The sequence below is a fragment of the Psittacula echo genome (genome assembly GCF_963264785.1).
Source record: "Psittacula echo genome assembly, chromosome: 4".
Taxonomy (NCBI): Eukaryota; Metazoa; Chordata; class Aves; order Psittaciformes; family Psittacidae; genus Psittacula; species Psittacula echo.
In genome coordinates, this window is record NC_137738.1 from 10,004,285 (window position 1) to 10,026,987 (window position 22,703).

Genomic DNA, 22,703 nt, shown 5'->3' on the forward strand with positions numbered 1-22,703 from the left:
CCATTGGCCTTCTTGGCCACAAGGGCACAGTGCTGGCTCATGGTCATCCTGCTGTCCACTAGGACTCCCAGGTCCGTCTCCCCTACACTACTCACTAACAGGTCGTTCCCCAACCTATACTTTTTTATACTTTTTTAGCTGGTTGTAGCTAAAGGCTCAAAATTCTGAAAAGCTAACAGGTTTTTGGAATATATAAGACTTGCTTACCACATCCTGCCTCACCATGGGGGTAATTACTAAACAGCACTGTTATTATTGGTATGACATACCTGAAGAGGTAATAAGCGTAGGTTTGTAACAGGACAAAATAAGACTGCACAGTGGTTAAGTCCACGTTGCATTTCAGTAGTCCAGTCTCCATAATTTGCATCAGCAGATTAGGCCTTCTTTTAGACCTCATTTGCATTTGGTGTACCATCTCCTCCTGTGTAGTGCCTACAGAAGGGGTGGGAATTTGCTCAGATTTCCAAGGAAACCACTCTAGTTAAATGCCTTGGCAGTTGGCAGGTCTTGGATAAGCAAATGTTCCTTTTTTTTAAATCTCAGTAAAAGTATAAAATGATTTGCCCTGTGACATGAAAACAATGCGTGGTCTGAATTAATAGAAGGAATACTCTTAGCTCTGTACTTCATCAGGCAATTTGCAGAGAAGGGAGGACGTATGTAGAAGGCAAATATGTCTTGGATGGATCCATACTGAACTCAAGAACAAATGGTTGTTAATGTATTCAGAACTTGTTAAGGCAGTGTATACTGACCCTGAGAGATCCCATGTGAAACATCCAGTAGCATAGATGTTTCCTTTTGATTTACTGCTCAGCTGTTTCCTTTATGACACTCTGCAGCTAAATTCTTTGTACAGGTTTACTCCTAAATTGTTACAACAGAGAGCTAGCTTGTTCGTACATTTTTAGAGGTTTTAAATATAAAAATAGTTAAAGGCTTAAGAATTAGCAATGTGTGGTGCCATTAGACAATGACTGTAACCTGCATGGGTTGCTAATGACAGATCATTGCTGTGTATTAATTTCCCTGAGATAGTTTGGGGGTAGTTACTGGCTAAAATTTGATGTATATGTGTTTCCTTTTTGTCACCTGTACTATGCCAACTTAAACCTAAAACAAAGCTGTAAGAAAACAGTGTTAAAAACTCCAAGCAGGAGCTTGCAAACCTGAGGAAGTCGCACTAGTCTAATTAAAGTGATAAAACCCCCACACATCAGTTACTCTTTAAACCAGCAGCTGTTGCTGACTCTGTAGCTGAAAGTAATGATCAGTTTTTCTAAGATTGGTTCCCATGTGTGCAGAAAATACCTACTTGATAGCCTTATTAAACATGGAAGTTTTAATGGTTATATACAACTACACAGCTTGTACTCGGTTTTAAACTGATGATGGTCTTTTGACATTTGGTATATAAAAGGTATCTTTATAAAATTCAATCTGTATTAGTATGTATAAAGTTGACATATGTTACAGACATATATAGTTATATATCTTCTGTATATGGTGATGTTTTATTTGCCCCCAAAATATAAATGTAGTATAAACGCATGAGGATGTTGATACAGTTTGGGTATAGTTTGTTTAGCACATTGTGAGAAGGGGTGGTGGTTTCTGGGCCAGAGATTGATACTGGAAAATACTGGGAGCCTATATAGCCCTGAGGTGGAAGGTTTTATGTTCCTCACTAGTTCAGGTTGGAACATTATTGCCGATATTTGTTGGCTTTCATTTGTGTATTAAATCAGCTGGCATTTTTAATTCAGGGTCATATGCATAATTGACTCAAACTGACGTTTCTCTTACGTAGTTTAGGAGAGGAGTCAAAGACCAAATAGACATTAAAACTCTATAATCTTCTAGAACAGTAGTATCTTCATAGCAGATTGAAAGATACATTGGGAATAAGTGATGGAAATACATATTATGCTACATCTTTTGTAGTTAAATGCAGTGCTCCATTTTTCAAACTATCAATGGAATACCCTTTGGAGTGCAAGTTTTTGAAAGCAGATTATGAAAATGGATAGCTCTTACTTCCATCCTGCCCACGAGTAATTAAATTCATGTAAAGCAGAAGTATAATCATTTTCCCTTGTCCCACTACCTACTCACAAAGGAAACCAGCTGATTGAAGATGCATCTCATGTTAGAATTTGACACCTAGGAGCAACAAAATAAAAATTTCTGAAACATTAATTTACATGCAGACGTAAAGTTACAAACTTGTTAACCTTGGCACAGTAGATTGGACATCCTGAATTGCAACTATTTTGCAGTTAGGTCATCAGTATTATAAAAGGAATGAAAGTAAATGCTCATCTTCCAGATTGGTTCATGGTGTGAATAAACAGATGAAGATAAGGTTGGTATTCTATGTAGAATTACTTCTGATATGCATTTAGTGCATAAATAATTGTCTCTGTATAAATGTTAACATAAGTTGTACAAATGAATGTTCATTCGAGGAATCTGTTGGGGGAAGTGTTCAAGTAACAGACTTAACATACCTATGATGTTTGATTGCAGATGTGGATGCCACCTGTAGTGATTTTGATTTTGGAACAGCTTTGCATATTGCTGCATTTAACCTATGTACAGGAGCTGTCAAGTGTTTACTGGAGCATGGAGCAAATCCTGCCTTTAGGGTAAGGAGTTAGGTTGTAGATTAACCAAAAGGTGAAAAAAGTACCTGGAAAACCGGAACAATCTGTCTGGGGTTTTGCTTAGCTACAAATGTGTTACATGGAGAGACAGTACATGAGGAAAGATGATTTATAACTCACTGTGGATGATTTCATATGCTTTGTTATACTTGTGTGTTGCAGTTTGTATTTTTGTGTCACAGTCTAGTTTGTTAGTTAGCTTTTAAGGTGTTCTTCTATTCATTGCTTGGATAATGAAAAAACAATTGCTCTGTTTGCTAACCAAATAATAGGTCTGAGTTATAAAGTCATGTATGTCTGGCCACAGATCTTGTGGTATATATGTTATTTTTGGAAGAGAGGGAGTTAAGGTGGTGTTTTGTGTTGGTTTTGGTTTTTGTTGTGGTGTTATTTTTTTTGTAGCATAGGCAGTATCTGTTCTGCATTTTCAAATTAATTTTTAAATGAGAAAATACAGTTGTTTTAAGTGTACTCAAAAGTCAGGTGTCACTGATGGTTTGAAATCTGGAACGTCACTGTTCATACAGTTCATACAGTTTGTCATGATATTCAATCTAGATCTCTTTAAAACCACTGGTTTTCTTCTTTGTCTTGTCATTTTGTGTGCACATACATGTTTCAGATTCTATGGCAGCTGCATGTTTAAGAGTCTGTTGTTGCAGGGAATACTGCTTTGTAGTTGCACAAGCATCCTGAGCTGTCAAAAGGTGGCTCCTGTCCTTGAGTGGGGGGACCTGGTGGGCTGAATTGTGGGACTGATGTGACCGAAACAATCGCTAATGCGATGACTAAAAACTCATAGCAAACTCCCTGCTCAGCTTTAACCCAGCTATATCCTGGTTTTAAGGCACTGGGATTTGAATGAGACTAACTTTCACTTAAAGAATGACTGTAGGTTTTTAAGGAGTGGCTGGTGTTCTTCAATCCTGCAATAAAGTTCTGACCAGAGGCAGTGGGTAGAGTTTGCTTATACAAGGACAGCAGAGTGTAAATGCTGAGTAAGGATTGGTATTTTTCTAGAGTTGAGACAGAGATGTTCTGGGGGCTCAGGGAAGGCTGAACTTTTAGACTTTCTTAAGGAAACAAAGCAAATACAGTCTTGCTCTTCGTCATTCACTCTGTGAGCTTCTGGAAATTTCTGAGTCTAGGAGCTTAGTTGAGTCAAATTTGGAAGACAGAGATAATCCTATTTCCACAAACTTAGTGAAACTGGCAGATAGGCATAGATCCATACTAGTGTGTTTGCTGAAGAATGCGTAGGCAGAACTTGTCATTATGGCAGCCTGACAGCCCAACAGTTTACTTGCTGTCTGGCCTGGAGTTAAGGTGAGCTGGTGCTCCAAGAACCCTGGCCTCAGGTGAGTGTCAAATGGGACATACTGGGAATTACAGTCACTGCTCTCTGGGAATGGGGAATGCTTGGAAAGAACTCTGTCCTTAATTCATCTCTCATGGAACAGTCTGGGTCTAAATAAACCTGAAGAGTTTTACTCAAGTATTTATGTGGGATATCAACTTTGTGTATTCTATACATGCAGCGTACATTAATTCTTTCTTACATTTGGAATAAGCGTCACCAAGGAGTATACTGTGCACTGGGTAAAAATAAATTCTTTTTATGTTTTAGGCAGGTGTTAGCTTTACATTATTGGCATTGCAGACCAGAATTCTTGCGTACTTTCCCAGATCTATATTCAGGTAGACAGATACTTACAGTGTTTTGTTTTTTCATGTGTTCTGAATACTAATAATGTTCTTCGGATTTCGTAACTTTTGAAAGTGAAGCACTGTAAATGCTAGTTTATATATCTAAGGGTGTTTTGGCATCCTTATTTGAAAATGCAGATGTTTTTATAGTTGTTTGTATTGTAGGAAAAATAGCTAATAAAGAAGATTAAAAACTTTCATAAACTGCTATGGTTTTGCCTGATCAGGTTTCTTGTGTCACAGCATTAAATCCTGTGCTACGTTATGTTTCTACAGAATGACAAAGGGCAGATTCCAGCAGATGTGGTTCCTGATCCAGTAGATATGCCACTGGAAATGGCAGATGCAGCAGCCAGTGCAAAAGAAATCAAGCAGATACTGCTGGATGCAGTGCCTCTCTCGTGTGACATATCAAAAGCTATGATTCCAAACTATGACCATGTCACAGGCAAGGCCATGCTTCTGTCGCTTGGCCTGAAACTGGGAGATCGTGTTGTTATAGCAGGACAGAAGGTATGATGAGCAACCTCATGCTATTCTTATAATTTCTGGATAGTCAGTTTACTTATCCCTTTGGAGACCCCTCAAACCTGAGAGTCTAAAACTGGAAGGTACGAACTCTGGATGGCAGTAAGGATCTGGTTACAGAAAGTAGGAAGCTAAACAGTTATGTGTTAAAGAAAGTCACTATTATGAGAAGCTGTTTTGACAGGCACACTCTGCATTTTGTATCTGTAAACAGTTTTTCAAGTCTTCTATAGTACCTCAGCATGGCTCAGCTTTTATTAACATATTTGGTGTCACATTAAAATGATGGTAAAAGTTGCAGATGTGAATTGCCCAGCTTTCAGTTAGGAGTGTGCATTCATGAATTACCCTTGACAGTTTGCAGAAGGCAGTAAAAGGAAACTTCAATTCTGCTTAGTTTCTAGTAACCCAGTTTCACTGGTGCAATGCAGCTAAAATCTTGGAAGCAGCACTCTGCTAGCAAAGTAGTTACATGGTTTTGTGGGAGCATAAGAATGTAGTCAGTACTGGCCCAGCTTGTATGTGAACAGCTGTTAAGAAGCTACCTGGCTAGGCACATCTTAGAAATACATTGATATTGCAGTTAAGCATTCACACCTTTTATTTGCTGTAACAGCAAGGGCTCTGCAATCATGTAGAGTGCTAGAGTTCTTTTAAACATCTCAAATATTTCTCTGGTAAATACTGAAGGCATTTGTGAGCAAAATTTTATAAATAGCTTTACCTTCAGTGATTTTTCTAGTATAAGTTCAGATTTGTTATTGTCACATCTGAAGTGTTGTAAAGTGAACTCCACTGAGAGGGCAGAGCAGCTTTTATTCTGTATTTCATTTGCTATACTTGAAGTTAGGTCAGCAAAGTGAAGAGATCACTAGCTATGCAGAGCGATTTTTAACTGAAGTACAGGCAGGAAGCTGCTTATTCTTTAAGAAGTTCATGGAAGGTTCTTTTACAGAAAGCCATTGCTCAGTGAAAGCAGTGAGAATGTAACTGCGAGTCAGCTGAGGCTTTATGGGAGGAAAAGGAAGAAATTAGTCCTTGTTTATCCTTCCTCCAAGTAAGGCCCATAGAACTGTACTGTAACATGGCACAGATGGATAAAGCTTCCTGGATCTGGTTATGTGTTTTTAAATGGAGTATGCTGTTACAGTGTTTTTTAAGAAGTTGTTGGAAGCTGTTTTCCTGCTGCCAAAGGCCAGCAGGGCTTTCCAGCTTGCTTTTATTTTTAAGGGAGCCAAAGCTGTCATACAGCAGGTGGGAAGGAGGAATGTGACTGTGCTTTTTGGTCTTTTCCATGTTTGCTTTCCTCCCTTCCTTCCTTTGTGTGAGAGTGTGAGAGGAGCTGTTCTGCATTACTCCCACATTGCTTCCCACCTACTTTCTCCATTTTTCTGAATGGAGAAGTTGATCTCAGCCCTGTCTTCCCCGCCCCCTGGATGCTCATAACTGTGTGCAGGGTGGAGCAAGAGTGCGAACAGGATGGTGACAATTGCACCCCATTCTTAACCTCCTCTTGGATCAGTCTTAATTTCCAGATTACGGAAGCTGGGACGAAGGCACTGGAATGGCAGCATTTTTACAAACACTATTTATGGATTCCTCTTCCCTTCCCTGCTTCTGCAGGCTCCTAGTGCTTCAGCTTTAATGAATCTGGAAAGCCAGACAGTCAATGCCTGAGGAAAAATGGGTTCCTCTCTTGATTCTTACTGTGACTGTCATTGTAATATTCTTACAGGGTAGGAAGCTGTGTAAGCAGGTGTTCACTGTGAGCAGTGAACACGACTTGGGGTCCTTCATTGATTCCTCCTGTGCTACATTACATGTTAGCTGAATGGACACTCCATGAAATGTGAGTGCAGGGAAACTAGTAGCTGGGAGAAAACTCTTTTCCCATTCCTGCTGTCCTCTTTTCCTTCCTTGCAAAAGTCCTAGGGCTCGTGCAAAATTGGAGCCTCAGTGTTGCCATTTCAATCTCCCATTTAAGATGCCTGCTTGTCTCTCCTGTCTGCTCAGTAAGTGCCCTTTGGCTGGTGCCTGGAGAATGGAGGAATCTGTGCGGCTGCATGGCCAAGCTTCCTCTGGCTGAATTTGATCTCTTGGTTTGTAGCTAAAAAGTCTGGGTCCAGATTAGTGTGATGTACCTGCCTATAACTCAAGTTTAAAGGAAATCTTTAGCATAAAAAAGGAACAGGCTCTGGATGACATTTGTTTCTTTATAGAACATTAAGAAAGAGTAGCTGGAAGGTTTTAGAGTAAAGAAAAAGTTTGTGTGTTTACCCTCTGAGTGCTGCTTTAGACAGTGAAGTTTGGTAGAAGAGTGAAGTAGAAAATAAACTAATAGTATTAAGGTCACATGTGATAATGAAAACTGAGCGACTGAAAGATCAAAGGTTTTTAGTACTAAAGCTAATTTAAAAATCAAGCATAAAAATTAATTTAAATCGGGGTTAAATGCATCTCTGTTAAGTTATTCCTCCCCTGATTGATTGAAGTGTGTGAACTTATATATAATGTATATTTGTGAAGGCTGAGGTCCACCAACAAGACTGGTCTGTCTTGATATTCTTGGTATACTTACCTGTGAAACAACAACATGTTTAAAACATTTGCTGGCTTTTGAATGTTGTTTAATCCTAAGGAGGGAATAAAAGACTTTGGAATCTTCTCCAAATAAAAAATCTGCTCTGAAGTTTACCCTTGAACCTTTGCAACTTATATAAAAATATATATATACTTACATATATTTATTTATATACGCACACATACATTTGTAGATCTTTTAATTTAGTATTACTATGGAATCTCCAGTTCAGCGAGGTATCTAGCCATGATTCTGGAATTACCATTGTGGGAGACACTGGAAGTAAAACTTCTCATTAGGCATATACTCCTGTACATTGCTGACCTGGAGCTGTGGTTCTTCCTGTCTTGTGCTTGTCTGTTGTGAGATCTGTCAATAAGCACTGCTTTTGTTGAATGCAAAATATACCCAGGAGGATTAAGATGTTTTGGAGGATGCATTGGCTGGCATGGAAAGATAGGCATGGCAATAATCAAGGTAGATAATGACGTTTGTATTTCATTGTTCTGATCAAAAGCTTGGAGATGACTTGCTTTCTCCTTCATAATCTGTACTATATTCTCACGAATACTTGTGTAACAAAGTCATTCTGTGTTGGTGCTTTTTGATTAGGTTGGCACATTAAGATTTTGTGGCACAACGGAATTTGCCAGTGGCCAGTGGGCTGGCATAGAGCTGGATGAACCAGAAGGAAAGAACAATGGAAGTGTTGGAAAAGTCCAGTACTTCAAGTGTGCACCGAAACATGGTACAGCCTTTAATTCTTCCTTAATTTTAAAAATAGTTTTGGAAGAGATGAACTTTCTGGGAGAATAAAACAAGATAACAGATTCTGTTGCTTTTCTTTGTAGTGCTTGCTTGCTTGATTTATTCTTTAACTGTTCCTAGTGGTTGTCTGCAGCTATCTGCAAGACCACTGAAACAGTCAAGCAGTCAACATTTCTAGTTAGTTCTGGTTATTTCCTTGAAACTGTGACAAAATGTTTCCTGGTTTTCCACCTATCTTATTGAAAGTATTTGTGTTGCAGCAATAATGGCCATGTTTTTTTACCTGCTTTGCCTTTCTTTTTAAGAGATGCACGCTTGTAATTGTTTTCTGACATTCAGCTTGAGGTATTTTAATTGCTGTTTCATGGACAGTCATGATATACAAAGCCTTGTGTTTTGTAACAGCGGAGACCGAATGTTACTGTTAGGACAAAAAGGAGATTCTAATTGATAGTTTTACTGACTTCCTGAATTACTCTGTTCAAGTTGCTTGATTAAGCCTTTTTGTTTCACTGTCCATTAGAGCTGGTCCTTCCTACCCTACAAGTGCTTTGGCAGCATAGCAAGCTGTGACTGTGGCTGATAAAAACACCTATATTAATTGATGTAAGAATGAGTAGCCAGAGTTTTATTAGTATTAGCCCTGGTTTTGTTTTGGCACCTACAATTGTCTCTCCAGGTATCTTTGCACCTCTTTCTAAGATAAGCAAGGCTTCTGATCACAGAAAAAGCTCTTTAAGAAGTTCCTCCGTGCGGTCTTCACCTTTGGTCAAATCCAAGAAAATAGATGTGACGCACATAACTTCCAAAGTGAATTCTGGTGAGTATTTTCTTCTAAGTTGAGACAGGATAGAGGGATCCTAATCCTCAGGAATTAGCACTAATCCTGTAAGTCTTGGTATTAAAATACTTGTTTGGATTTAGTTCATCACTTGGGATGAAAAGGAGATGTTTATTAACTACGTGTTCTCATTACCAGAAGTTCACTAGCCTGTAAACTGGCACTGGAAGGATGTTTTGTGTAGCTGTTTAGTGATTGTAGTCATCTGATGTACTATGACAGGTTATAGTCTTTACATACTCTATTTAAAATAGTTCACATTTGTCTTGAGCCATTAAAGTAATTTCTGATTGCCTGTGGGATCAGTTACATGTCTGTACTTTATGTGATTCCATTTACCAAGATCTTCTTCCCTGGGTAACTTGAAACATTTCACTGAAATCAGTGAAAATCTAGAAACTGATCTATATACACCTTTAGGAATAGAAATTGAAGAAATTTAATTTATTTTCTGGCAAAATGATCAAGGAACTACTTATCTGATTGTGTTCTATCTGCTAATTAAATTATCTGTGTAAAACCAGAGGCGAATTAGAAAAAGGATGCCCTTGTAATAAGGTCTCAGTCTTCTGATTGGAGTTAAAAGCTCAATCCTTGGCTCTGCTTCAGTTGTTTAGTAATTTACTCAAATTACTTGATTATCTGTGTAACTCCTGTCCCTCTGAAATAAGAATGAGGCATCTTTTCTGCCTGTTTGGGCTCTGAGGTGTTTGGAGTACAGACTTCTTTGCTGCATACAGTGCCCCCCATGCATAATCTGGCCCCATGTCTGCCTGGCTACATAATGATGTCATTAAATATATTACATTAGCATTTCTTTTGCCTTTTGGACCCTCTGTCGGTGACTCATACTGGGGCAGCACAGCTTGAGGGGTGGAAGGTACGCATACATTCTCACTGGATTTACTTAATCCCCCTAAAACACCACACACTTTACCAGTAATGCACAGGGGACTGAGACAGTGTGTAGGGCTGGTGGAAAAGAGGCATTTTGGCAGCATTGTGGATGACTTACATAACACTGCTCTACACAGATTGAGGGGGAAGTAAGCTTTAGTTCTGTGTATTTACAACAAGCATAAGATCTAAGCTATTTATAAATGGACATCTTGCATAAAAAGCTTCTGGGAATAATCGGTTTGTTAGGAGTATTGCTCAGAGCAGATGTAAGCTGACTTTTTCTCTTAAGTATTCTTCAGTGTTTGATTCAGTTTGTTGTGAACTGTTTGTAATCCATTACGCTGTAATAAAAGTACTGTTTCCTTTGTCACAGACTGTTCCACTTTAGTCATAAACCACCTTTTTCTGCACCATAAAGGTGCATTTGTGCCTTTGTAAATTTTAAACATTTGATACTTTGCTTCAGGTAAGAATCAGAGTGAGGTACGTATCATCTCCCCAGCAGTTTACATCCACTAACAGTAATCTGGAGGCTTGTATTCTTGAATTGAAAGGTCCATTAGAATTAATGTGCTCGGCTGATTCATGGGCTGGAGTGGGAGGACAGAGCTGCAGAGGCAGAACTGTGTTTTGCAGTGTTTATGTGGCAGATTACATTTCTTTCCCTTAAACTTCATCTCTGCAATATGCTGGTATGTAAGGATCCAAGAAAAATGAGTAGATGTGGGTACTAGCTGCAAAGTGTAAATAAAATACAGTGTAGAGATTTTCAAATTCGGTTTGTTTCTGCTGGGTTTGAATAACCCATTGGATTGATGACAACAGGTCTTTTTCAAGTTTCTAGGAAGAGGATTACTGTGATCAAATTGAGAGATGTGTTCTCAGTCCCAAACAGTAGGGTTTTGATTTGATGCCTTAGTGGCTAAACCGTAACATTTCAGAAAATACAGTACATCTGCAAGCTCCTTCAGTCCCTGTAGCTGAATTCAGCTGAGAGATGTAGTTAAATAAAGATGACATGATTTATTACTTTTATTCCTTTCATGACAGGGAGGGGATAAATTATAGATAACTTGTTCTTCATTAAATGAGGGTAGGAAACTGTCAGGAATGCAGAATGGCTGTTCACTGGCATAACTTCTATGGCTGTTCTAGTTCATATCACAACACCGTTGCTCTTTTAGGCTTTTAAAAAATCTTACTGCTGTGCTTACTTCATTACTTGTAGACTAAATGAAGATGTGGTCTCAAATCACCCTCTCAAAAGCTTTATGGGTAACCTTTAATGCAGAAATGGTGAAATTAATCCTAGTGAATAGTAGGTGTTAGGTATCATAAAAGTGAATGTTGTGTATATAATAGATGTAAATGTTTGAAAGATTTAAATAGACCTCCTTCAATAGAAACATTAATATTTTGCAGACAATTTGGTTATTGTTTGGCAAGATAGTTTGGACTGTTTTAATGTGTTGAGGGGTTTAACATCTGTGCTTATCCATCAAAACAATTCTGCAGCCGTTTTTACCCATTTATCAAGAGTCTAAGGAACTGTACAGTTGTATCCATTTTATCCCTGCATTTAATCTGCAAATGTGTCAAATTGGTTTTAAACATGACTTTTCTGAAAAGAGTGTTGTTCTTTGTTGGATGTATGTATTTAATTGTACATGTTCTTTCTATAGGCCTAAACACGGCAAAAAAAGAGGGTGCTTTGGAGACCAACTTTATGACTCCACACAGGGGAAAACCTGTACCTGCAAAAGATGGTAACTAAATATTCTTTTATCTTTTAACATCTTGAGGAGAATGTTTGGTTTAGGGCAGAAGAGGTATTACTGCTGCCTTACCTCTGTAGAAGTCCTGTATTGACATTGTGTAAAGCGCCTTGCCTCTCTGTATTCAAGTCCCAAGCAGGCTGTACACGGTTTAGTCGGAGCAAGTGAAATTTGTGTGGCTGTTCTCTGGCATTCTGTGTTGGTTTGGGAACAGCTTCTATCCACATACATGGACAAGAATATGGACAATTAAAGCTGGAAGCTGTCTGTTGGTAAGTTGTGGAGACATGGTTAGCAAGCAAAGGTCATGTTCCCATGTCTGAGCTTAATTAAGCACAGATTCTGTGAAAGTGAGAAAAAACACCAGTTGTGTACAGTTGCCAACAGTGGAAAAACCCTGGAAGTTAACCAATAGAGAGAGAAGACCAGCCGGCCAACCTTGTAGCTAAAAATTGTCTGTGAACTAGGAACAGAGACCTTGAGGGGAGGATGTGTATATGAGCAGGGGAAATCACCGAGATGCACCTGGAATGTACCCAATGCTGTATATGCCAACCAATCACTATGGGAAGCTGTGTGTACGTGGCAGTTTGACACTATATATACCCATTATTTGAGCACAATAAGGGGATCACTTTTACCAATCATATTGATTGTGCATGTGTTCCCTCCGTGCGTGACGACAGTAAGTGATCTTAGAGTGGAGCTCCAGAGTTACTTTCTTAGGTTTCTGAGGGAGACCTTTTGCCCTGTATCATCACTGCTTAGATTTTAATAAAGAACTTTGCATGTTCTGTTGCAATTTTTATTCTCTCTTGTATCATACGTTCAAGCTTGTATAATCAAGTGTTGCCATCTAACAGCGCTTGAGCCTTGGCATCGTGTCACAGAATACTCCTAATAACAGGCTTCAAATACAAAAGTTGAAACTAGCTTTTAAAAAGTCCCTTTTACATATGAATCATGCCGTGCAATTATCTAGTTCCAGCATTGGATAGTGACTTCTACTGCGTCACTATTTTGTTTGCTGAACTTTGAACATAAAGAGACCTCACTTTTTTCTTTAACAAACCGTAAAAATGGGGTCTCCTTTGAGATTATTTATTGTGTTGGTAAAAGCAGTATTTCTTTGAAATAATTTGAAGTGTGAATTTGAGTATGCCTTCTTTAAAGAAAAGCATCTTTTTATATCCTCCGTCAGTGTACAGTTGCAAGGAGGGGACTTGGGAAGGAGGCTAGTGTAAGGTACTTACGTGCTGTCCTGTATGATACTCTTTCAGAAGCAAGCTAGTATTTGTGTAGACAGAGGTTTTCAGCACTTCTTGTATGATCATGGAGGACACTTAGTGGCACCACAGTAACTGGGAGGTATAAGACATGATTTAGGAGAAGTTAAATTATATTGAACATGCTAATCCTGTGCTGAGATCAAGATGCCTGGCAAAAACTAATGAATTAAGCCTCCTGGAATTCTGGAAAGTTGGATTAACAATATTATCTTAATTTCTCACATTGAAAAACATACATGTCTTCTTGTACCCTGCCTCGTTTTGAGCAGAAGGGGTAGGAAAGGGAAGATCTGGGAAAGCCTTGAAAAGGAATCATAGAATCATGGGAGGAAAGCTGATCATAAGTCTTACAGGACAGTTGAGACATCAGAGTTTGCGAATGGAGATAAAAGTGATTTATCTCCCATTCTTACTTTATAGTACAGATTTTAATATTAATACAGCGTGTAATGGAATCTCGTAGGCTTTAATACAGGCAATAATTCACTCATGTAGTATCACCTTCCTTCCACTTCTCATCAGATCTTTCATAGGCAGGATGCTGGAAATGTGGTGGAATGATCTCTCTACTAAGTAAGGCTCCCATAATTTAATTATACTTGGGATTGTTTAGAAGAACTTTCACAGAGTAATAATGAAGGGGCTTATGGAGACCTCTTCTAACACTCGCCCATCACCTTAGCCCCAAGGCAGGAGCAGACACACCTGTGTCATTCCTGACAGGAGTCTGTGGAAGTGCTGCTTAACAACTTCTAATTTTGGCTCTTTGTATTCTGCCCACTGTGGAGAACAGTTAACTTCCTTCTTACAGAAGCTTTCCCTTCTGTTTAATCTTTCCTTTTCTGATGCTGGCCTCTAATAGGCTATTTCCATTTATGTCGTTCAGGTTTTCCTGGGTACACCAGCTCTTCCTCTTCTACTACCTCCGTGGAAGGCAAACAGAATTACTCCAAGAAGCGGAACTTGACTTGCAGCAGTAAGAAGGCAGTGACCCGAGTGTCTTCTGCCTCATCTAAAATCAGTGCTGGTATGGTCTGTAGGTACTGGGGTGTGTTTTCACAGGCAGGGGTTTGCTGCTGTACTGAGTGTTTGTGTACAGCTGCCTGTGCTGGTTCAGAAACTGAGATGGTTCCAGACACTTAACTTCCATAAACTTAACTTTTTAAAACATTTTTAAGCACATCTTCAAGGGGAAAAAAGTGTTCTCGTAGTTGGTCACTGTACCTTTCAGCTGCAGAGAAAAGGCTGCAGTCCACAGCTGTCACACTGAAGCAAAGCAATTCTTTTGTCTAAGCAAAATCTGTGGTGTGTTGCCATGTGTTAAAGGCACACTGTGTTAAAGATGGGTATTCTGTTTGCCCGTTGGCTCACTATTGAAGACTTTCTTAAATTTTAAAGATAGTGTCACTAATTTGCTTATCTTGTTGTTCTGTTGACCAGGGTTCTATAGTTCTCCAGCTACAAGGAAAAATGCTTTTGGTGAAGGAGAAATTCAGGTTGGAGACAGAGTACTGGTGGTAGGACAGAGAACAGGCACCGTTAGATTTTGTGGGATGACAAAATTTGCACCAGGTATTTGCAAAGCTCTTTGTGTATGTTGTAGAACCAATATGGGATAGCTTAAATGTGAACATTGAGAGAACTCCCATCTTTTTCCTCCCTCCAAAAAAAAATATGCAAATTTACTGATTTGTTTCAATGTTCTTCCTCTCCTACATTTCACTGAATATTTTTTACTTTAATGCAACTGCCAGGGAAAAATACTGGTTTAAAAGGTGACTTTTACTTGTCTCTAAACCAGCTTACTTAGGAGCACTGTTTTGATGTTGAAATAGTAGGCATTGTTACAGAGCTTTCTGAAAAGCCTCTGTTTAGTCTCCAAAGTGGTACCATTTATTGAGATCACATGCCTTTACTCCTTACTTCTTGTAGTGCGCCTTCTGACACAGCTCATCTCTTGCAATACTGGTACTCTTACAATGTCATACATGTGTGTTGTTCTGACCTTCTATGCATCTTTAAGAAGGGAATTGTGACCATTTAAGGCTTAACTAACAAACCTTTAGGTCACAGGACAGATGACAAGTTCAAGCATCTCGAAAAGCCCCAAACCCTACCATCATTTTCTAATCCTTCTCCTTTTCAGCTCCTCCCACCCTTCCCCTTGCTATAAACCACTCTGCAATGAAGCCAGGTGTTTTCAGATACAAAGAGAATTGTTCTAAATTCTAGAAATTAATTTCTGAATTCTGTTTCTTGTAACCGTACTCTATAATGTTTATGGCCTTACCTATAACCATCTTACTGCAAGGGCACTGCAAAACCAGTTGGTAAAGTACTGGTGCTAGTACCTACTTTAAATGAGGTCCACTTGACTGGTATGTGAGCAGCAATACTCCATCGCGACACTTGGTGGCATCAATACTTTGCAAAAAAATAGAACGGCAGAATGGGAGGCTGGGGCACAAGCTCTGTACATGCTTTGTTCCTTCTCGCCCCTTTCCCCTAGTTTTGCTGTAGGCAGTCCTGGCTTAAGATACTGTGATTAACTGATCCTGCTCGTTGGTGTGATGGCTTCAGCCTTCACATTGCTGCTTACAAAATAAACAGTGAGGACTGGTTGTCCAAATACACTGCAAATGTAAACAAGTGTAAAATCAGAAAGCTGCTCAACAGCCTCCTCCTGCTTGCTCTGCTTTAAATTGGGGAACATTTCTTTATTTTTTGAGAAAACATGGTATTGTAAGGAGTGAGGGTGGAAAGGTGCCAAATCCTCACCATTTGTAAACTCATTTATAGAAAAGGTAACAGGTACATTTTTAGGTATTTCTATTTTAATACGTATCAAAGCTCTGGAAGTTACCCAGACTTTTATTTCATTTGCTGCAGTGCGGAGCTTTCTTTAATTCTGAAAACAGGAGGGGGGAGAACTCCTGATGTACTGAGCCCTTCTAATTCATAAGCTGTCATTCCCAAGTTTCTTGAGCTGATAATTAGAATTACCATTTTATCCAGTGCCTTAGTACCAAGTGACTTGAATTAAATTTTGAATCTTTTGGGGCTGGATAGCATAAGGACGACTAATGGAATGTGAAATTTAGCACCCTTACGTAATTAGCTCCCATTTATCACAGGTTATGAATGATCAAGCCTATTAACATCTTGATGCCTGTTCAGTGTCGGGTAAGAGATGAATTGCCGACCACTTCTGATTCTTACACCCTTCCTTCAATATCACACAGCCAGCTTTGCAATTTGTATTAATTATAACTTGCTAGATGGAGTAGAGAAATGAATTAATATCAAAACTCTAATTTTACTGTTGATGATCTCAGATGAGGCATAAACCATGTGGTCAGAAGGCTGAAGAGAGAAACCTGAACCACCACTGCTCTTCATTCCTGACTCCTCTTTGGCAAATAGCCACCTTTAAATTCAGTAACATTCTGTTTTGTTTCAGTGTACATATATATTTAAACAGGTTTACATTTTCTGTATTAATTAAAATATCAATAACTTCTTGAAAGCATATAAAAATATCAAGATAATAATATTTAGATTTATTCTGCTCTATGTTTTTGTATAGTTACATAGATATTTTATAATATATATATATTTAGTATTATGATTTAGGCAGTTTCTAACTAGAAACTGTTTTCCTTGATGTGGGCGAATCCCAACTGTAGCAGCTGTCTGTATGAAGCAAAGCCTGTGTTTCTTTGTTCAAAATACCATGATTTTACTGTTTTGAAATGCAGGATTCTGGTGTGGAATTGAATTGGACAAGCCTCATGGGAAGAATGATGGTTCCGTGGGAGGCATCCAGTACTTCAGTTGCCTTCCCAGACATGGTATATTTGCACCACCATCTCGTGTACAGAGGTAAGCACTGAAACTGGTTTAATATTTGTTGCCAAATGCTTTCTTAATGCATTTCTGGCAGGAAACAAAGTTTTACCCCAGATACGACAGAAGTATTTTCTTCTGCTAATGGAACTTCATAATCTCCATTAAAAACCTGATGGGTTTTAGATCAGCTCTTTGGAAGCAAGAGCCTGAATTTGAAATGCAGCTCCCCCCGTTTCACTTGCAGCCACTTCAAGTGTTTTCATGCCAGGGCCTCCATCTCTCATACAGTCTGTGTTCATTGAAATTGAAATTCAGGATCAAATCTTTGTGAACTGTCAGGAAGAACACCTGAGGAGTATTGTGCCCTTTGTGTTTAGTATTTGTAACTAGTTGATCTGCCAGATGTGTTCTTGCCTTTTTTTCCCTGAACACCCTGCTCAGGCAAACTGTTGAAGAACTCGCTTCAAAATTATACATGCTCTCTTGTGGAGTAAAAGGCAAATAAACTAGTTTGCTCTGTTACATACTGGCCCGATTACAGCTGAAATGTTTGTGGCTCTTGGGAGCAGATGGAGAAGGGAAAGAATCAGAATTTAACTCACATTTGACAAGAATTCCCAGCAGTAGCTTTGTTCAGATTTGAGTTGAAATGACTTCTTTGTTGTGCTATTGCTTTGCAGACTAACAGGTTCTCTGGATTCTCTCTCAGAGACTTCGTTGAATAAAATAAATCGCACTTTTCCAGGTAGGAGTGTAAGACACTGTGATTTGGCTTAGGTAGCCTACTGCAGGCTACTGTTCACCTACTGCACAAAGCCACCTTCTCACGCAGATTTTCAAGCGCCAGTCAGTCTGGCCTGTCCCTCCTTAAATATGTAGCCTGCAGAAGGAACTGTTATTAGTTGTTACTAACCATACACTGGCAGAAATAATGGTGTCAATGAAGATACTCTTTCCTTATTGCTGTATTGTGTTCTAAGCAGTGTTAACCATAAACTGAACCTGCTTCTTAACCTAAATTGAGATTATTAAACAGATTGGTGTAGGAGGGAGCTGTATGAAATTACTGGGACATTTGTGAGATATTCAAAGTAGTTATAGTAGTTATTTTTCTTTTTCCTTACCTAAGCTCTTTGTAAAAGGCTGCATCACATTACCCTTGTTGGGTTTGTTTCATTTCTGTCTTTGAAAATCTGAACATGTTTGAACATGTTATGGACTCTTAGCTTCATAAGACATTTCATCACTATTTTCAAATGGGAAGGGAGAATGTGAAGCAAAGGAAGCAGTGTAAAAGAAAACATAAAGAATAGGAGTTCAGAAAAAGCTGGGTTGGTTGTTGGGTTGGTTTGTTTGCTTTTTATTCTGAAGTCCTATGCAGCTCATTAACCTTTCCACTTAGGCTTCAGGCGCAGTCTGAGCACCACTTCTGCATCTTCACAGAAGGAGATAAACAGAAGAAACTCCTTTGTTAGGTGAGTGTTTTGAGTTTAAAATGTTTGGGTGAGCTGCCTGTTAGCTTTATTGTTTCTTGTTCAAAAGAAAATCTTTATGATGTGTAGTATTTAGACCTCTGCGTTAGTATTTTTCCTTCCAAAGTGAAGCAGTAGTAAACTTTTTCTGAGGGTATCCTGGAGTACTGTCCTTGAATTCAGGTGGCATTAGAATTGTTTTCCAATCATTCATCACTGTGTATTTTCCAAATCTCTGTATTTTCACACAGCTGGGTGAAGTTCAGAGGGTCTTATGAAAGGACTTCACTTTGTCCTAGTCATCTGCTTGCATGTGAAAAGTTATTTTAGCTAAGTAATTTCAAGCCGCAAATAAAATATTTTGTGCTTCTTAACTTACCACTCCTATCACCTATGGTTAGAATTGTCAGTCCTAGCATCAGGTGAAAGGAACTTGGATTTTCCAGGTATTTCAGAGTGCGATGTGTACAAGCCTGGTAATGTTATTACATATTTTATTAGTGACATGAGACCAAACCCTATTTTTTAAAAAAAGGGAGTTGATTTTTCCCTCCCCCTATCACTTCACTGAATTACAGCTTTGCCTCGGATGTTTCACAGAAAAAGAAAGACTTTCGTTTTCTTTTCCTACCCAGATCCAAGAGCTCTGTGTTACGGCGCAGCTGGAGCAGCACCGCTACAGCTAACACCGAGGGACCAGTGAAGCTGCATGAAGGCTCCCAGGTCCTTCTGACCAGCTCCAACGAAATGGGGACCATCAGGTACATCGGTCCTGCAGACTTTGCACCTGGGATATGGCTTGGACTGGAACTCAGAAGCGCCAAGGGAAAGAATGATGGCTCTGTCGGGGAGAAGCGTTACTTCACCTGTAAACTGAACCACGGGGTCTTGGTTCGACCTAGCAGAGTAACCTATCGTGGGATTAATGGGGCAAAACTTGTTGATGATATCTGCTGAGCCAAAGTGTGCTCATACAATAGGAAATATGTATTTTAAAGCACACAAGAACCCCATCTAGAATCCAAATTTATTTTTAAATTATTAAATCTGAATTTGCATTTTACATATATATTAGCATATATATGTGTATATAATATATTTTTATAGATATATAAAAATATCTAGAGATTTTAAAAAGTCACATTAAGAAGTAAAACCACTATTGTGTTTCTCTTACTGAAACAGCCCTTGCTTGGGAAGGGGGTATTGCAAAAGTGTCTTGGGTGTGAGATGCTGTATTGTTTGAGTAACGTTCCAGTATGTCCAGCATTCTCTAATGTTGCTTTCATGAATCATTTACTGATTCAAGCAGTATTTAAATGATGTTCCTCTCCGTGGTTATGAACTGATAATGCTTCTCACAGAGGAGGTGGTGAATGAGTGCCATTAGTTTGGGTACCAGGGACTTTGTCAGTTCCAGTACCAGTTGCTAGCAATAAGAAAGCAAAAAAGATGAGACCCCTTTTTCAAGCACTTGTGAAGTATTTTTACATTTTCCCATTCAGATCCCTCCTGGTTTTCCCCCTCTTATTTTCCCCTCCAGAACACAAAAGGGCTGATTTGTGGTTGACTTTGTGAACAGCAGCAGTAAAACAAAATGCCTTTAAAAAGCACAAATATGCTGCATGTCAGGCTGTATGGTACAAAGCACTTTCTGCTGTATGCATTTGTAGAAGGAGCAATGTATAAGAAGCACTCTTTAAAATAATGCACTTTGCACTCTCCTGGAGAGCTTTCCCTCAGTTTTGAAGTGTTTTCCCTTTCGGGTGCTGCAAGCTGCAAGTATCAGGTTTTAAATGCAGATAAACCTGTACTTTACTTACATTACTTAATAGCCTCATCATAAATACAAAGTCTGTATAAATACAGCATGGTAGTTCCTGCCAGAGGTATGGATTATATGCAGGGTCTTCAAGCAAGCTATCAACATGATTTGATTTATTTGTGATACATTTCCTTTGGAACAGTTTGTAGTAGAAATTTATTGTAGAGGCTCATGATAAATTAAGGATGGTTTTAGTGTGTTGTAACATGCCTCGATGTGACATTATTTGCATATCAGCCTTTTGAAACAGATAATGTTTTGTCCATATTTTAAACATACCATATATTTTAATTGCTCAGCATATGTAAATGTTACCTTAGCAGGATAATTTTGTGTTTCAGAATTGTCATGTTGTTCTTAAGTGATCTGCTTGCTTTTACCTACTTGAAGAATTATAGAATAGTTAGGGTGAGTCAGGAAGAAGTGACACTTTAAATTACATCATAATATCCTATTTTTAGACAGAATTCTGCTGCTACCAACTTATTTTCAGTAACTGCTGTAGCTATTTTTCCTGACCTGTATTTAAAATAGTGCATATTGTATTCTAACTCATGGGAATTTTTAATTGAATATAAAAGCTGTACATTTTTAAATGTAAAAAAATTAATGCTTTATATTTGAAGATGCAGATATTCAGTGATGTGCTGAACTTTATGTTGTCCAATACCTGTTTCTTGCTGGTCTCAGTAAAATGAAACCCTGGTGAGTAGTGTGGCAAAAAGAATTTTTCTTAGGTCACTGCAGAACGTACATACTGTCATGTCTGGTCTTAGGTACATGTTAACAGTAACAGGACACAGCATGGAACAGGAGCTGTAGAATATAACCCAGAAGTGTTTCATCTATCTCCCAGCTCGCTGGCGGAGGCTGCCAGTTGTCAAACACAGCATCAGTGGTGTGGTCTAGCAAAGACTGCAGGACTTGATTGAATCCTGACAGGTAGAGAAGATGGCATGGATACCATCTGAGCATTAGTGTAGCATGCTTTTCCCTTCAGTTTCAGCAGCTGCTAGCTACATGTTTCTCCTGAAAGCTCTGACTCAAGATCAGCTAGAGCAATGTAGGATAGAGGGAGCAAGTCAGGACCATTATTGATCAGTATGGAGCTGGTTTGGTAGCAATAAGAATCCTCTGTGAGAAAGCAAGCAGCACTGTAAATTCATGTGGCCTGAAACAGAAATAAATCAGTACCTCCATTCCCGAAAGGATTACTGATGGCTGTCTCAAGTTGGTGATGTGAAGGGGTTTGTGCTTCCCTAAATCCAAGGTAAGTTGCCATAATCCTTTTCTCCAACTGGCAGGGGGACATTGCAGGTCATAAAGAAAGATTTTGAAAACAACTGTCAGTGAAGTTTGAAATTAGGTGCTGTGCTGAGGTGTGTACCATCAGAGCCCCAGACTGGTTAGAAAAGACAAATGATCCTCAAAGTCCCTATAAACCATGTAACTAAAATATTACCTCCTTCATAAACAACCATTCCAAGGATTCTCCTTAGAAAATGCACTTCAGTGATCCTAGCAATGAAGTCTTCTAAGTTGTTGGACACTGGCCAGAAAGGTCATCAGTGTGGCAGGAGGAGAACTTCCCTGAGGTGTCCCAGAATGGGGAATTCATATCTAGTGAGTTCAGTCCAGCTGCATTCAGTGACTGTTTTACAGTTTATGGTTTTCTGGGCAGGAAGCCTGTGCTTTAAAAGTCTTGCTGTCCAGCAAGATCTGAGGCACAAGGATCCAAAACTGGCACCAAGGATTTGCAAAACAGAACCTAATTTCTCTGCTACGTTAGTGGAGTTACCTGGGAGAGTGCTGCATAGGTGGCAAGGCCAGCATTTACAGCCCCACTTTCGGAGTTCGGTTTGCAGAAGCCTTGTCAAACACTAGGTGGAAACTGACACTCCGTCCAAGAAAGCCACACATCCAAGTACTCACCTGCATCCTTTTTCCTGCCTTGCTGCAGACAGACACCTCTGGAAAAAATGGAAATTAGAGCAAAGATTGCCAGCTCCAAACCAGTTTAGCACAGGGGAGCTCCCTTTTCAGTTAACAGAAGGAGGAAACGGAGTGTGGGTAATGGAGGGAGAGGTGCCTGCTGGATACCTGCTCTGGAAAGAAGTCCATTTAATTAAACCAAAGCTCTGTCCTGCAGAATTAGCATGTAGATAAGAAAGTGAAGAAGAAGGTTTGTAGATAAGTCAGTCCTAATTTCAAGGAGCATTTCTTGAGAAAGCAGCTATCTCTGGCAGAGAAGTGGTACAAGGAAGGGTAAAAAAGTGAGCACTGCAGGGCTTGAGCCACCTCTTCCATGTCTGTCACAGGACTCAGCAGTGGCACTCCACTATAGTAAAATACAGCTTCTAATCAGACCTACTCAAATTCCATGTCCAGACTGAAAAGACAAATGCTGTCTTAAGATACACACTTCCAGGAACAAAAGCACCCACATCTCTCTTCAACCATATATACTTGGTTCTCTTTTTATACCAGCCCCTTGCCTGT

The 22,703-nt window shown here is 39.2% G+C and overlaps 1 protein-coding gene across 3 annotated transcripts in view; it reads left to right on the top strand.

Moving 5' to 3' along the window:
• The window catches only part of CLIP4 (CAP-Gly domain containing linker protein family member 4), a 31,724-nt gene extending 10,354 nt beyond the window's left edge, over positions 1-21,370 (top strand). For all 3 annotated transcript variants that reach the window (XM_080616479.1, XM_080616477.1, XM_080616478.1), the window contains 11 exons: positions 2,533-2,651; positions 4,653-4,889; positions 8,098-8,233; positions 8,933-9,073; positions 11,677-11,760; positions 13,945-14,085; positions 14,499-14,630; positions 16,817-16,940; positions 17,588-17,652; positions 18,310-18,382; positions 19,015-21,370. In XM_080616479.1, coding sequence (XP_080472605.1) covers positions 2,533-2,651; positions 4,653-4,889; positions 8,098-8,233; positions 8,933-9,073; positions 11,677-11,760; positions 13,945-14,085; positions 14,499-14,630; positions 16,817-16,940; positions 17,588-17,652; positions 18,310-18,382; positions 19,015-19,336 — 1,574 coding nt within the window. In that variant the 3' untranslated portion in view covers positions 19,337-21,370. The remainder of the gene's footprint in view (positions 1-2,532; positions 2,652-4,652; positions 4,890-8,097; positions 8,234-8,932; positions 9,074-11,676; positions 11,761-13,944; positions 14,086-14,498; positions 14,631-16,816; positions 16,941-17,587; positions 17,653-18,309; positions 18,383-19,014) is intronic.
• The last annotated feature ends 1,333 nt before the right edge of the window (positions 21,371-22,703 follow it).